The sequence below is a fragment of the Phascolarctos cinereus genome, unplaced genomic scaffold, assembly GCF_003287225.1.
Source record: "Phascolarctos cinereus isolate Bilbo 61053 unplaced genomic scaffold, phaCin_HiC Scaffold_5;HRSCAF=322, whole genome shotgun sequence".
In the NCBI taxonomy this organism is placed as follows: Eukaryota; Metazoa; Chordata; class Mammalia; order Diprotodontia; family Phascolarctidae; genus Phascolarctos; species Phascolarctos cinereus.
In genome coordinates, this window is record NW_027555958.1 from 298,550,920 (window position 1) to 298,566,577 (window position 15,658).

At 45.3% G+C, this 15,658-nt stretch overlaps 1 protein-coding gene across 2 annotated transcripts; it reads right to left on the reverse strand.

Annotated features, from left to right (window-relative positions):
- Positions 1-37: 37 nt before the first annotated feature.
- On the reverse strand, positions 38-9,201 carry SNX11 (sorting nexin 11). 2 transcript variants are annotated; one of them, XM_020997308.2, is made up of 8 exons: positions 9,021-9,201; positions 6,206-6,545; positions 4,538-4,592; positions 4,113-4,199; positions 3,514-3,614; positions 2,407-2,502; positions 1,935-2,147; positions 38-1,618 (listed from the first exon to the last, which is right to left on the reverse strand). In XM_020997308.2, the coding sequence occupies exons 2-8, from the start codon at positions 6,214-6,216 to the stop codon at positions 1,339-1,341; spliced, it is 843 nt and encodes a 280-aa protein (XP_020852967.1). In that variant the 5' UTR covers positions 6,217-6,545; positions 9,021-9,201; the 3' UTR covers positions 38-1,338. The 2 variants fall into 2 exon arrangements, with proteins under 2 accessions (XP_020852967.1, XP_020852968.1); XM_020997309.2 differs by lacking the exon at positions 6,206-6,545 and having other exon boundaries at positions 9,021-9,198.
- Between the last annotated feature and the right edge of the window lie 6,457 nt (positions 9,202-15,658).

Here is a 15,658-nt window from a genome sequence, read left to right on the forward strand (position 1 = left end):
CGCCACAGCTTGTTAGACACAAATTGCAACAACAGTCTTAAATAAAATACTTGAATTTTATTTCAGGCCAGAGCCCTCCACTCTAAGCTAAATGCCATGACAGTCCCATAGTGTCCACTGGTAGTAAGAGAGTACATAGACGAGGTGTGATGACCAGAGGAGGGGAAGGAGAAAGGAATGAGCAGACACACAGACATAGGAAGAGCTGAGCCATGCTGAACTCTAGCAGCAGAAGCCCCACCAGCCCTAGCTCTCAGTGGAGAGGCAGCAGGAGGCCAGAATGCCTCATTGTCTAAAGGCATCCTGTTCCTCTTCCCTAGAGCCCTTTGCTTACAGGGGAAAAAACAAAGCTCTCATCAACAAGCACAGTCCCTTGGCCCTGGTGAACTGAACAGGCTGTCTTATTTTAACACAGAGAGAGAGAGAGACTATGCAGCAAGAAAAACCTTGTGGGATATGGGGAATATGAGGTGTAACGAAGCCAGCAGGGCAAAGGTGCACTTCTCTGCATCCAGCCTGAAGTGGAAGCCTCAGCCCAAGGCTGCCACCCCCAAACCAACCCATCAGCTCCCAGGCACAGCAACCATGTGCTGCCCTTCTAGTTGAAATCAAGCCCCCTCTTTGTGCAGGACCACCAAGCTGCTGCTGCCTTCACCCACCCCTGAGCAGCAGCCTCGGGCTGTAACAGAAACTCCAGCTGCAAAGGGGGCTCCTGCTGCCCCAGCCACAGAGAGGAAAGAGCAGGAAGAACAAGGGGCTGGGCAGAGAACTATCCATTAGATTGAAGGGGCAGGGAGGTAGGGGGAAGGCCAACTTCCCAAAACAAATAGCTGCAGGGGCTGGAGCAAAAACAGGCACCAATCTAAACACGAGTCCACTTCTAAAGTAAGGGGACGCCAGCTGGCTCAGAGTGGCCACTGGGACAATGCAGGAAGCAAAAGCTAGCACCTTCTTACCTCTAGGTCCCCAACCACAGCCAGATCTCCCAAAGCTAGTGTATTACAAGAGGGTGTTCCTACTCTTATAAACAAATCATCAGAAGAAACTCTGCTCCCAGAAGAGTCAAGTGGAGGGAGCTGTAATATGACAAACAGACCCGAAGCTTTCCAATTTGTGCAGAGCACTGCCGGCTTCCTGTCCACCCCGCACTGGGTGAAGAACAACTAAGTGAGAGAGGAGGGCTGCAAGATGCTGCCACCATCACCGTGTGAGGATAAGGCTGCCCAGGAGGCCAAACCACCCTAGACACTGTTGATCATCCTACCCCACCCGCCTGGGCTGGCCCCCTCTGACCTGCTCCCTTCACAGATGATCTCAGACCAAAGTGTTCACCACTTTTCAGGCCGTTTCCAAGTGGCCAGATTCCGAGTCCATGTCATAAGATGGATGAACTGGGTGGTCTTCTTCCACTCTCTTCCAGGGCTGGGGGGCACTGGTCCTTTCATCAGACTGGACAAAGTCCCAGCTTGAAGATGAGGCTGGAAGAGGAAGAGAGGAACTTTCCAAGGAAGGAGCCACAGTATCAACCACAGGAGGCCACACTGCCAAGTGGTCCTTTTCTTCGCTCTGGAGAGGTGACAAAGAGGCCTCACCACCAGGTCTTCGGATAAAACAGCAACTGGAAAAGATGTGGGGAGTGAGCAGAGAAGAAGGAAGCAGACTCCCCTTTCTTACTCCCTGGGTTTCACATCCTAAGTCATGATGATTCAGTGAGGGGTATGTTAGACTCATTTGGTAGAAGGTAACCAAGTATGATTGCTACAAAGTCCTCAGGAATACTCTCCTTTCTTTGACCCTATCTTGCAGATAAGGGCACCAAAGTGGAATACCACACCCAAAGTCACACTGCTAGTATCAAAGCTGAGGCTGATTCAAGTCTGATTCCAAATCCAGAATTCTCTCCTCTTTACTACTAGCCCCTGACTTTTCCTTACCTCTTACGCTGGTCTCCCCTTGACAGCTGAGGAGAACCCATGCTCTCTTCCTGGACCCAGCCACAGTTGGACATGGCATAGTGGAGAATGGCATCAGCTACAGTCATGGGGCTCCGACCCTGGACACAGGCTTCAATCTCTGGGACTGACAGCTGACTCTGCAGGAAGAGGTGTAGCTGGCTGTCGGACAGGAGGACCACGTTCTGTAGGACCCTATGGCCAGATCCAGCAGTGATTAGAAAGAATCCTGAGATAAAGCACTGCCCTGAACTGTGGGTCTCATGGGGACTGCTGGCTCCTGTGAGCCTTCAAGGCCTCAAGAAATTGGACATCATAGATTATCTCCACATCAATCCTAGCTAGGACCTGCCTCCTCCTCATCCTACCTCAGGCTACCTGTCCCCTGGGGTACCCCTTGCCTGGAATGTATAGTCACCACCTGGGCTAGCACAAAGGCCAACTGGCCACTTACTTCTCCAGGAAGTGCTGAAGACCCTGTCGCCGCTTCTCAATAAATTCATCTGAACTGCCAAAGAAGGTGGACTTTCCAGGGAGTTCAGGTACAGGCCTGGGGAGAACAAGAGAGAAGAACATGATCCTGGTGTCTGATCTGAAAGAAACCGATTGGAAAGCAGCCTTATTTGTATTAGCATTTAATGGAGTATGTTTTCAAAACTGCCTATTTCTTTCCCCCGTCATAGAAAAACAGGAAACCTCTACATCTTTAGACATGAACTTAATAGGTTCTTAATCCCACTGATGAGAGGCTATGTGATTTGAACTGTTCTTCCAGAAATGAGCATGAGGTAAGACTGAACAATTTATATAGTCACCTAGGATTCCACTGTCCCCTTAACAGGGACTACACACTTGTAAGAAAACTGGCAAAGGATAATGAGTATGGTCTGTGGCAGTGACATAGAGTGAAGCCACCTAGGTTATAGACAAGGAAGGCATGAACCTTGTGTTCTAGCTCATAACAAATGAGCAGTCGGTCAAATTTTTAACAAATTATCCTATCATCAATAAAGAATCAAGGATTAAGTTGCAGAGAACACATACCACCCTGACATAGAAAAACTGTCCCAATATTTTCACATTTCAAACTTAATCTTAAAAACACAAAAAACCCAACACCTACTTTCTTACCAAGGCTCTCAGTTAGCTAATTAGCTGAATCCCCAGGAATGGGAATCTGCATTCCAAATTCACAGTTTCTGCATTTCAAACAGATGGGAAAGCAGCGACCCTTCAGATAAGTAGAGGAGCCTAATGGCTCCAATTTCAGTATTAAATTTGTTCAGGTTTTACTTGGCATGTTAGAACAGAAGCTTATTCCATGGTATTCATTTAGATGACAACTCTATGAGGTTCATGGGTCTAAAGGTCTCTCTCACACTCACACACACACACACACACACACACACACACACACACACACACACACACGAAGTTCCCTATCATTCCCCTCCTCCTGCCTGCCAAGTTCTAACACATTTGTCCTTTGGGACCCCTCACCCCAGAACACTTCTAAGCATTTGGGACCAAGGTCCAAGAAGGAACCATATGACAGACTCACACTAAGCCAGCATTTCTCTGGAGCTGCTTTCTCAGCCAAACAAACTCCCGATAGCGGCGACGCACACAAGATGTCTTGGCAGTAAAGGCCTTGCTGTTGGTCTGGAGTACAATGAGAAGAGACAACTGACCCTAACAGAGCCCTTTAAAATTCACAGAGCACTTTCCAAACATTATCTCTGTGGGGCCTCTTGAGAATCCTGGGCAGCAGGTTTGTATTACAATTACACCATCCTCCCCATTTTAGAAATGTTAAATGCCCAGAAGCAAGCTTTGAACTCGGATCTTCCCTGCTCCAAGCCCAGCACACTGTCCACCACAGTGCAGAAGGTCCCTCCCCTGTCAGTTGTACGAGGCTGCCTTAGACTTCCCAGCCCAAAGACAGTCACATTAGTGCTCCCTGTGTGTCCCTTAATTCAATCACTGATGGTCCCCTATCACACATCTCTCCTTTCACACTTTTTCTACAATCTCCCCAGGCCTTAGGCCCACTAGTGGCAGCACTAAGCTCCAATCCTGGACTTCAGAGCCAGGAAGGCTAATGATCCCTGCCATGCTCCATACTAGCAGATAACCAGTTTTCCCAGTCCCAATACTTACATGGAGGAATATCTTGTAGTCCACATAAGAATTCCAGGAACCTTCATTCTGTACTCGAGGATCCTGGACCCGTACGGTAATCAGTTCCTGAAGTAGAAGAACACTTGTCTTAGCTTCAGCTGCATCACGTATCAAAGATTATTCTGCAGACAACTGCCAGCTCCCCCACAGAAAGCACCAAAAAGCACCTCACTCACCAAGATGGGGTGCAAAAAAGACTAATTCAGAGCAATGTCCAGTCTACTATGGGAGAGTTTATTACAGCCTTATCAGAATCCCTAAGACTATGACTCCAAGGAAGAAAGTATTGCACTAGATTGGATAACTGTTTCATATCCAACTTTTCTGACCTCCCTCTTAACCCTTACCTCCACATCCCCGCTACCTCTCCCCACTGGAAACTAAACTGGGGAGCACATTCTTACCTCCTGTTCTTGATTCTCCAGCATCCTACAGGAAGAGCCCATCAGAGGGGACCATCTGATGAAGAAAAAGAAAAATAATCATTACCTGTCTTATCCCCTTTGACCAGAATGAAACTTTGGAAATGCTATGAGATTCTAAAGAAGCCCAAACTGAACTCTCAGTCTCCTACATTCATGATTTATAGAAAGTAGAAATTCTCCCCACATTGACACCAAGCTAAGGGTCCACACACATCCCCTCCCCACCCTCTCTGAGCTAATACTGATCTCACTTTTTGTGGGCAGGGACCTCACTTCAACTCTTATATTCTAAAGGGCAAGGCCAAGCACATCAGTCACAAACCAAAACACATGTGTCCCAAGGACCTGGTCCCTAGGAGGCAGAATAAGCAAGTTCTTCTGGAAACCTTTCAGAGCTGTCATTCAGGCAGTCAGGAAGCCAGCTCAGACAGCTGTGAGAGGGCCAGGCAAGTTTAGTGAGAAGCAACGTAGAAGCCAGGGCTTTAGAAGTGAGCCCAACACTGCCCCCTCCTGGCTATAGCCTGAAAACACCAGTGCCCCACTAAGCCCCTCTCTGGGGACGTCTGTCAGCCTGTCTGTGCTTTCCCAGTGACAGATTCACCTCAGCAGAGACGAACAGCAGCAGCAGTACCCATGGGCCCTCAAAGTGACTGTCTAGATGCCCTCTTCCCTACTTCATCTGCTCCTCAGAACTAGAGCCAGCAGTTCTATCATTTCCTCTCTTGTATTCCATCCAGCTTGTTTCTCTGCCCAGCTACCCCACACAGCTACACAGGTCAACTCAGGACCCTTTACACTCCTTTGGTAAAGATTCATTAAAGTCTGAGCCTCCTAAATGAGCAGGTTTACATTTGTAGCAACATTGCCCATTCTGACAAGGGGACCATGAAGGCGACAGCTCAGGGCCGCTGGAGTCCAAGGGGGCCCATGATGTCACCTTCTGTTAAAATACAGCACTAATCTTATTATTCCTAGAACCTCTCCAACAGGATCCACGCTTGCTGCTGCCTCCACCCCCTTCTCTCTCAAGACTGTAACAATAAGGTTTAATTTCCCTTTCCAATTTACCTTGAAATGAAAACGGACTGCAGCCAATATGCACTGCCAACAAATGATGCAGGCTGGCTCATGGGAAAACAAGACTATCTCCAAGATCTCCCTCTCTGCCCCCCCCAATTCTACCCCCCCAACCACACACCCACTCATTTTTACAGTCCCACAATTAATTTTAAACACATTTTCTTATTAGTTCTGCCTTAGCATTAAGAGAAGATGTAATGAGTTTCTTTCCATTTTATGTTTTACTAACACAAGGTTAACATTTCTAGAGAAAAGAAACTCATTTGCACCATGAAATTAGCAGAGCAAACAACTCTTCTAATTCTCTCCAATATACCAGAAGGCTTCTCCACAGACAGGCGTCACGTGCAGAGATATGTCTGAATGGTATATAACAAGATGGGGCTATAACATCAGGCAAGCCCCAGGCCCTTCTGATTTCAAAATTTGTTTTGAACAGTGTTCTATCGGCTGACCTGTTTCAAGGGAGCCTGAACTAAGGGGAGAGGAAGCTCCAGTTCTGCAGCAGCAGATCATTCAACATCTCCATGCAAATAAGTCACTTTTACCAAAAACCTGCATACTCACCTCAGATGCATAGGCACAAATTAGCCTTGGGAAAATCCTTTCTTCTTTGTTAAGACTTTCGGCAATTTTACCAGGCCTACTGATGTACTTCTTTCCCAGGAGTACCCCCCCCCAAACACACGTTGGGTAGTACAGTTTTCTAACGCACCATCCATAGGGATGATAAAAACCATCTGGGCATTAAAGAATGTCCCAATGGCCATATTCTAATGGAGACACAGTTATCTTCCAATGCTGCCTTTGCCAGCACCTCACATTTTGGGGAGCTCTGGCTCTGCAAATCAATTTTTCTCAGTGATTTCTCCCACCACACACTGGTCACAGGCATAGGACCTACCTCCTTAAAAACAAAAAACCAAGTCTCACTATGTCTGTTAAGGATTCTGTGTTAGAATCGCCAAAAGTCTCATGATGGAAAATGCTACCCACATCCAAAGAAAGATCTATGGAGTTTGAATGCAGATCGAAGCATACCATTTGCTCTTTTTTTTCTTCTGTTTTGTTTCCTCTTTCTTGTGGTTCCTCCTATTGGTCCTAATACTCCTCACAACATGACCAATGTGAAAATATGTTTAAGAGGAACGTATATGTAGAACCTATATCAGATTGCATGTCATCTTGGGGAGGGAAGTGGGGAATGAAGGGGTGAAAAATTTAAAACTCAAAAGCATATGGAAGTGATTGCTGAAAACTAAACTAATAAAAAAATTCCATTAGCACCTGTGATCAAGGAAGTATTTATAATTTTATTTTTCTATAAAAGATATAAACCACCCAAAATCTAGTTAGTTATACCAATCAGTTTCTCCAGCTGCCCATCAGCATCACTCCTCAGGAAGAAATGAGACCCAGGCCTTCCAATGGAAGAAAAGGAATAAGGACTTCTAACTGGTCCATGTGGTTGAGGGGTAGAGATTTCTGTATTATCCAATCAAGACTAGGTTTGTTGAAGCTCTCCACACTATACACAAAGAAATTAGCCAAAGCCATCTACAACTTCCTCCTAGACCACTTACACCACATCTATAACTTTCATTCACTTCTTCCCCTTAGCATCTCATCCTATTTCAACATCAGCAGTTCAAGCTATGAAATCTTGTGACACTGAGGCTCAGAAAGGCTATCTGTTTTAACTGTTTTCTATGGTATAACTAATTTGCAAGGAAACAACAGTCAGTCAGTCCATTTTCTTTTTTCCTTTTAAACTATCAGGAGTTTTGGGGGGGGAAAGTATAGCCATCATAATTGTTACTCAACCTATGCTGTCAGGGCCACTCTAAACTATAGCTATTAACTAATCTGTAATGTTTTAGAGAACATTAAACCTCCAGTAAGGGCAGCTAGATGGCACAAGTGGATAAAGCACGGGCTGGGAATCATTTTCCTGAATTCAAACACTTACTAGCTTCTGTGACCCCGGGCAAGTTTTGTCTCAGTTTCTTCATCTGCAAAATAAGCCTGATAAGGAAATGGCAAAGCACTCCAATATCTTTGCCAAGAAAACCCCAAATGGGGTTACAAAGAGTTGGACACGACTAAACAACAACAAAATCTCCAACAGACCATCTTTTCCTTAATAGGTGCCTTGAAAGAAACCCAAATGGCATCTCCAAGATCCAAAAGGTTTATATTGTTAGTAGAGAGGGAACCGAGAGTCAGGAAGCCTGGATTCTTAGGCCTGGTGATTCAAAACAAGGGGCTCCACCTTTCTGAGTATCAATTTCCACATCAGCGTTAGGAATGTGAATGACAGGTGCTCCTCCTTACCTCACAGATCATTAATGAGGCCAAGAGAAGGGAGTAAATTTTTTTTTTAAAAAAAGCAAACACTTACTTCTAATAATAACAAAATTTATAGGTTTGTAAAGCACTTTTTACAAAAAACTATCTCATTTGATCCTCACAACCACCCTAGGAGGTAAGTGCTACTCTCTCCATTTTAGAGATGGGGACACTGCAGTAGCCTTACTCAGGGTCACACAGCTTCTAACTGTCTGAAGCAAAATTTGAACTCGGGTCTTCAAATCCAACTTCCACTTGCTACAGAATCACTAACTCTAGTTCCATTCTCTTCCCAAATTTGAGAGTAAACTTTTCCTGCCTTTCCTAAGCCTCTTGCTCACACCTTGCCAAAAAAACCAAAAGCTGCCCCAGTCCTGGGATCTCGAGGAGAGCCCTCCCCCGACCCCAGCCTCGCCGGCTCCGTAACCTCCCCGAATGGCAAGTTCCGAGCCTCAAGAAGGGAACGGCCGAAAGTGGGTCACGAAATCACCGAGCCTTTGAAGGAAGGGCAGGACCCGAGAGTTCAGTATACTGGAAAGTCACAGCTTTTCGGGGTAAAGGAGAGCGAACAGGACTAGGCGCACGGACGACTAGGAGTCAAGTCCCGCCTCGGATACTTCATAGCTGTATTGCCCCCTGGGGAGTTCACTACACCCCTCTGAACTCAGTTTCCTCGTTTGTAAAAGGGGGGAGGGTGAGTGGATTGGCCAGATTCTGAGGACCCTCTAGTCTAAAGCTACAACCATCCCCTGGCACCCTGGGATGGCTCCACTGCTCTCACCCCAGGCTTGGTCCTTCCCCCAGTTACCCGGGCACCCCAGGGCCTGCTCCACTGCCTCCACCTGCGATGCCCCGGGCCCGGTCTCTCCCCTCTCCCACGGCCCGGCTGCACTGTCCCCCTCGCCTCACTCTCCCCTCCTCTCTGAGGCTCCCGATAGGACCCCCGGCTCTACCGCAGCAGCCAGTTACTTTGGGCTGCGCCCCCACCACCCCTGGCGCTGCCTCAGCCCGAAGGAGACCCGAGCCCCCTCACCTAATAACACAGGCTACGCCCCTAGCCGGCGACTCCGCCACCCCGCCAGAGAGCCCGGATCGCCGGCTTCTTCTTCCGGGGCACAATGCCCCAGGGCATGACGGGAAGCAGAAGGCGGCTTCTCTGCGCGCCAACCACAGCAGTCCCAAGACGCCCCGCCCCCGCCCTTCGCTAGACTTGAGACCAGAGCTTTGGATCCGGAGGAGAGCAGGTCGGGTCTCCGCCTCTCCCAAGGCCACCAATTACAGGCCTGGTCCCCTGGCGGCCCACGTGCTTAGCGCACGTGGATGGGTGGATTTAAGGGCGGAGACGCCAATCTAGCACCAATGACCAATCCGCCGACACGTTCCTCCCATCTTTTCGGGCTACAACCAATCAGCGACCGGGGTGGAGTGTTTAAAGGTCTAAAGGCCTCCCAGGTGTTTCTGTGGAAGGTTTTCCTGCATTTCTAATTTCTATTATGTATGATCCATCTGGAGGAAGTTAGGACTTCTTTGAGATGACTGAGCAGAGTGGGTCGAAATTCAGAAAAGGAATGCCTGTAACCACAACAGATGTTGAGAGTTACCATCTTATTAAATAAACCCCAGGACTTTGTGTCTTCTTGGCATTTTTTCCATTCAATCAATAAACATTTATTAAGTGCCTGCTGTGTGCCAGGCCCTGTACTGAGTGATGGGGAGAAAAAAGAGGCAAGAAAACAGTCCCTGCCCTCAAGGAGCTTACAATCTAATGGGAGAGACAACATGCAAGCAAAGGAATAAAAAGCAAGTTATATACGGGCTGTTCCACGAACAAGACACCACATCTGTAAGTCCCAGCTATTTTCTCTGGTTGTCCTTCTTGCCTAGGACACTCTCTCTTACATTCTGACTACTGACCTTCCTAGATTTAAGTCGCAACTAAAATTCCTTCTATAGGAAACCATCCCCAACCTCTCTTAATTCTAATGCCTTTCCTCTGCTAATTATTTTCTATTTATCCTGAATCCTTTGTATGTATGTATGTGTGTGTAAGCACTTTAAAAATGTTTATTGAATTTATTGAATTGAATTGGCAAATAGGAAATAATTAACACAGGGAAGATATTAGAATTAAGAGGGATTGGGGAAGGCTTCTAGTAAACTGTGGGATTTTATTTGGAACTTAAAGGAAGCAAGGTCTCTCAGTAATCTGAGTGTGCCAGGTAAGGGGGACAGCCAGAGAAAATTCCCAGATACTAGAGATAGAGTGTCATGTTTATAAACAGTCAGCATGCCGCTGACATTGGATCAAAGAATATTCATTGGATAACAAAGTGTAAGAAGACTGGGAAAATAAGATGGGGCTACGTTATGGAGAGCTTTGAATGCCAAACAGAGCATTTTGTATTTGCTCCTAGAAGTAATAGGAAGCCGCTGGAGTTCTTTGAGTAGGGAGATGCTTTAGGAAAATCACTTTAGTGGCTGAACAGGTTAGGCAACTAAAAAATCATTAGTAACTTTCGAGAGATCTCCCCTTCTGTCATCCTCACTCACTAATTTTTCAATCTCTTCCTCCCTACTGGTTTGTTCTCTACTGACTATAAATATGTCTGTGTCTCCCTTATTTTGAAAAAATTCTCCATTGATCCTTCCATCCTTGGTATCTTCCTATGTCTCCTCTGCCAGTTATCGCTAAACTCCTTGAAAAGGCTGTCTACAATAGGTGCCTACATTTCCTCCTCTCACTCTCTTCTTAAACTCTTGCAACTTGGCTTTCAGCCTTATTCCAATGAAACTGCTCTCTTATGACCTCTTAGCTGCTAAATCCAATGGCCTTTTCTCAATTCTCAATCTCCTTGACCTCTCTGCAGCCTTTGACACTCTCCTCTCTGGGTTTTCAGGACAACACTCTCTCCTAGTCCTCATTGTACCAACCTCCTTCTGTCTCCTTTGCTGGATGATCTAACCACAGGTGTCCCTCAAGGTTCTGTCCTAGGTTCTCTTCTTTTCTCTCTATCATACTTCACTTGGAGATTTCATCAGCCCCCATGGATTTAATTACTATCTCTATGCTGATGATTCTCAATCTACCTGTTCTGCCCCAAACTCTCTACCAACCTCCAATCTCGAATCTCCAATTGCCTTCAGACATCTGGAACTGGAAGTCCAGTAGACATCTATCTCAATATGTATAAAACAGAACTCTCTCCCTAAACTCTCCCCACCTTCCTACCTTCCTTTTCTTCTGTGGAGGGCAACACCATCGTCCCAGTCCCTCAGGCTCACAACCTAGAAGTTATCCTGGAGTCCTCACTATCTCTCACCCCCTCCCATAACCAATCTGTTGCCAAGACCTGTCTATTTCACCTTTGGAATACCTCTCAAATATACCCCCTTCTGTCCCCTGACACTGCCACCACTGTATTCAGACTGTTATCACTTCGTGCCTGAACTCTGAAGTAGTCTGCAAGTGGGTCTGCCTGGCTCAAATCTCTCCTCACTCCAATGCATCCTTTGCTCAGCCATGAAAATGATTTTTCTAAAGTGCAGGTCAGATCATTTCAAACCCCTCTTCAATAAATTCCTGTGGATCCCTATTGCCTCCAGGATCAAATACAAAATGCTTTGATAAGCATTCAAAGCTCTCCATAATTAGAGCCATCTTACCTTTCCTGTCTTCTTATACCTTATGCCCCAACAGTGACACTGGTCTCCTATCTATTCAGAGGTAGGAGTGGAGGGGTCTGGCAGGCTTTGAAGGTTCAAGTTGGCCCTTTGAACCTTGGACATTTGTTAGGCTTGTGATCTTTGGCAGGTTACATGCTTCTCTGCAAGCCAGTTTGCTCATAGATAAAATAGAGATAAACAGAACTATAGATTTTGAGAGGAAAGGTACCAATTTATTTTTACAAATGAGAAAACCAAGGCCTCAACAAGGGAGATAGACTACATAGCTGAATATTGAATAAATCATTTTAGTTTAGTTTAGTTTTGTTTTTAATTTGCTCAGTGTAAAGAGGGAAAGATATAGTTAGACGGATAGATTTTTTTTAAAGAAAAAACAACAAAGGACAATTATGCAAATAATGCTATGCAGTGGTATTGCTCAGAATTAAAATTTAAGCACTGGACCATGATGCCAAAAAAAAAAAAGGTGAAAATATACTACCCCACCTTACTACTAAGAAAAAATTATTCCAATGCAGTGCCTTAATAGGGTAGAAGATGGCTAGGTGATGCCATGGATAGAGTGCCTGGCCTGGAGTCAGGAAGACTCATTTTCCTGAGTTCAAATCTGGCCTTAGACACTTGTGATCTGGGCAACCCCAGGTACGTCACTTAACCCTGTTTGCCTCAGTTTCCTCATCTGTAAAAATGAGCTGAAGAAGAAAATGGCAAACCACTCCAATATCTTTGTCAAGAAAACCCTAAATGGGGTCATGAAGAGCTGAAAATGACTGAACAACAACAATAAAAATGGGTCAGAACTGCACTGATATTATTGTTATTAGGAGCCAGTGAGGAATATTAACTGAAAAAAAGTGCACAGGACTTAAAGTCAAGTCAACAAGCATTCACTAAGTGCCTAATATGGACCATTATGGCACATATTAAATGTGTGCCACACATTTAAATTAAAATTAAATCATTATATTGTCAAGATGAATGTGTTGTTTGATAAAATAAAAGAGAGGACTTGCCCAGAATTGCAGAGCTTAAATTTGAACCCAGATCCTCAGACTTCAAAACTCTTTTCATTATATCATGTTGCCTCTGCTTCATAATAAAGTCCTACTTCACAAGGTTGTGAGGGAAACCATTGTGAGATACTATGACCTATTTCCTTCCACCTGTACCTGTTGACTTCTTTGTTCTTAAATAATAAGTATGAGGCCCTGGGCTTCCCTTATTGAAGCTCCTAGATATCAGAGGCCTGAAAGGGGGGGAGCAAACTGGGAGGGAAAAAAAAAAAAGAATAAACTGCCTAAACCCTAAGCCCAGGAGGAAATTTACCGTCTTGATAACCGTAGCCAATGGATCTTGTATGGTAGAACTCTGGACCAGGAAGTAGAGAGTTGTGTTTGTAATACCTGTTCAGCTATTACTTTACAGTGTGAGTTTGGGAGGTCATGTCTCCCCACTGTGCCTCTTTCTTCCCATGCAAAAGGGGTTAAAGTATTTATGGGATCACTGTATTTAGAGCTTGAAATGGCCTTAGCCATTAAGTCCAAATCAAAATTTTACAAATGGGGACAGTGAGGCCCAGAGGGAAGTGACTAGTCAGACAGGCAGTCTTGGTAGAGTTAGATTTCTAAGGCAGTTGGTAGCACCTTCCTCTTTTCCTACAAAGGCCTGAGCTGGGCCTTTGTTCTACTTCTCCTTTGAGAGAGTCAGGCTAGAGAAGAAAAGCAGTAGGGGTCTTGTTATCAGTGTCTTCAAGTACTGGAAGGGCTCTCATGGGGCGAGAGGATCAGACTCTCGTAGTTAGGCCCCAGACATCAGGGATAGAGGCAATGGGAAAAAACTGCCGAGTGGCGGATTTTGGCTCCCTGTAAAAAAATAAATCCGTTAACAATTAGACTAGGGGTGGCTAGGTGGCACAATGAATAAAGTGCTGGGTGAGGAGTCAGAAAGACTAATCTTCCTGAGGTCAAATCTAGCCTCAGACACATACTAGCTGTGTGAACCTGGGCAAGTCACTTAACCCTGTTTGCCTCAGTTTCCAAAAGAGCTAGAGAAGGAAATGGCAAACCACTGCAGTATCTTTGACAAGAAAACCTCAAAATGGGGTCACAAAGAGTTGGATGTGACTGAAAAAGAACTAAATGACAATAACCATAAAAAAGCAACTAGACTACTACCAGGTTAGATAGGCTGCCTCAAGAGCTCTCCAAGCTCAGGGGCAGAGCCAAGATGGTGGAGTGAAAGCAGTTACTTGCTTGAGCTCTCCCCCAAACCCCTCCAAATACCTATAAAAAATGACTCTAAACAAATTCTAAAGCAGCAGAACCCACAAAAAGACAGAGTGAAACAAATTTCCAGCCCAAGACAACCTGGATGATTGATCAGAAAGGTATATCGCACCGGGCTGGGCTGGGAGCGCAGCGCAGCGCGGCGTGGGCACAGCGAACCTGGAGCAGGCCTCAGAGGACTGAATCTTGGGCAGCTGTGGAGGTTTCCAGACTTCTCAACCTACCAACACCAAAGACAACTTAGAAGGTCAGTGGGAAAAGTCTGTTTCTGTGGTGCTGAGAGAGGAGTGTGGGGTCTCAGGTCCAGTTCCTCTAGAGCATGGCCCTGGGGGGCACAGCTGCCTCCTGAGGTTCAGGCCCACAGACTGAGGGGGAATCCAGTGGTTGATCAGAGATGGAGTGCCGGGATCTCTTTGCCAGTGCTGAGGCAGAAATCTCTTGCTTTGCCCATGTTTGGATCTGGGTCACAGTTCTGGGCTGCGGTGCTGGGGTGAGAAGGAGTGCTGGCATGGTAGAGCTTGTAGTGGCTGTAGAGAGGAACCCCTCCTCACAGGTACAGGACAGAAAGGAATACTTGTGGTCACAGGCCAGGAAAGGAGTAAACACCTCACCCCTTATCATACCACCTTGGAAGAACTAAAAATTTACAGGTCCCTACAAGTATCTCTGAAAACAGCTGTACAAACCCCTGAAGCTTGGGACAGTACACTCTCCACATTGGAAGCAGACTCTTACCTTAACAAAGAGTTTAAAACTCAAGTAATTGGCCTGGATCATGAGCAAGCAGCGCAAAAAGAGTCAGACTATATTATCTTACTTTGGTGAAAAAGAAGATCAAAATATACAACCAGAAGAAGACAACAAAGTCAAAGCTCCTACATCCAAAGCCTCCAAGAAAAATATGAATCAGTCCCAGGCCTTGGAAGAGCTCAAAAGGGATTTTGAGAAGCAAGTAAGGGAAGTAGAGGAAAAACTGGGAAGAGAAATGAGAGTGATGCAAGAAAATCATGAAAAACAAGTCAACAGCTTGCTAAAGGAGACCCAAAAAAATACTGAAGAAAATAACACCTTAAAAAATAGCCTAACCCAAATGGCAAAAAGGTCCAAAAAATGAGGCCAATAGGAAAAATGATATGCCCTAAAAAGCAAAATTGGCCAAATGGAAAAGGAAGTCCCAAAAGATTACTGAAAAAAAAATACTTCCTTAAAAATTAAAATAGAACAATTGGAAGCTAGTGACTTTATGAGAAATTAAGACACTGTAAAACAAATCCAAAAGAATGAAAAAATAGAAAACAATGTGAAATATCTCATTGGAAAAACAACTGACCTGGAAAATAGATCCAGGAGAGAATTTAAAATTATTGGACTATCTGAAAGCCATGATCAAAAAAAGAGCCTAGACATCATCTTTCAAGAAATTATCAAGGAAAACTGCCCTGATGTTTTAGAACCAGAGGGCAAAATAGAAATTGAAAGAATCCACTGATCTCCTCCTGAAAGAGATCCCCAAAGGAAAACTCCTAGGAATATTGTAGCCAAATTCCAGAGTTCCCAGGTCAAGGAGAAAATATTACAAGCTGCCAGAAAGAAACAATTCAAGTACTGTGGAAACACAATCAGGATAACACAAGATTTAGCAGCTTCTACATTAAAGGACCGCAGGGCATGGAATATAATATTCTGGAGGGCAAAGGAGATA

Excerpts from the sequence above, each read along its gene's own strand:
- SNX11 (XM_020997308.2), bottom strand. Across the intron at positions 4,200-4,537 it reads TGGAGAATCAAGAACAGGAG|GAACTGATTACCGTACGGGT; the intron begins GTAAGAATGTGC and ends CTTCTACTTCAG. Across the intron at positions 2,503-3,513 it reads CAGAGAAATGCTGGCTTAGT|GCCTGTACCTGAACTCCCTG; the intron begins GTGAGTCTGTCA and ends TGTTCTCCCCAG.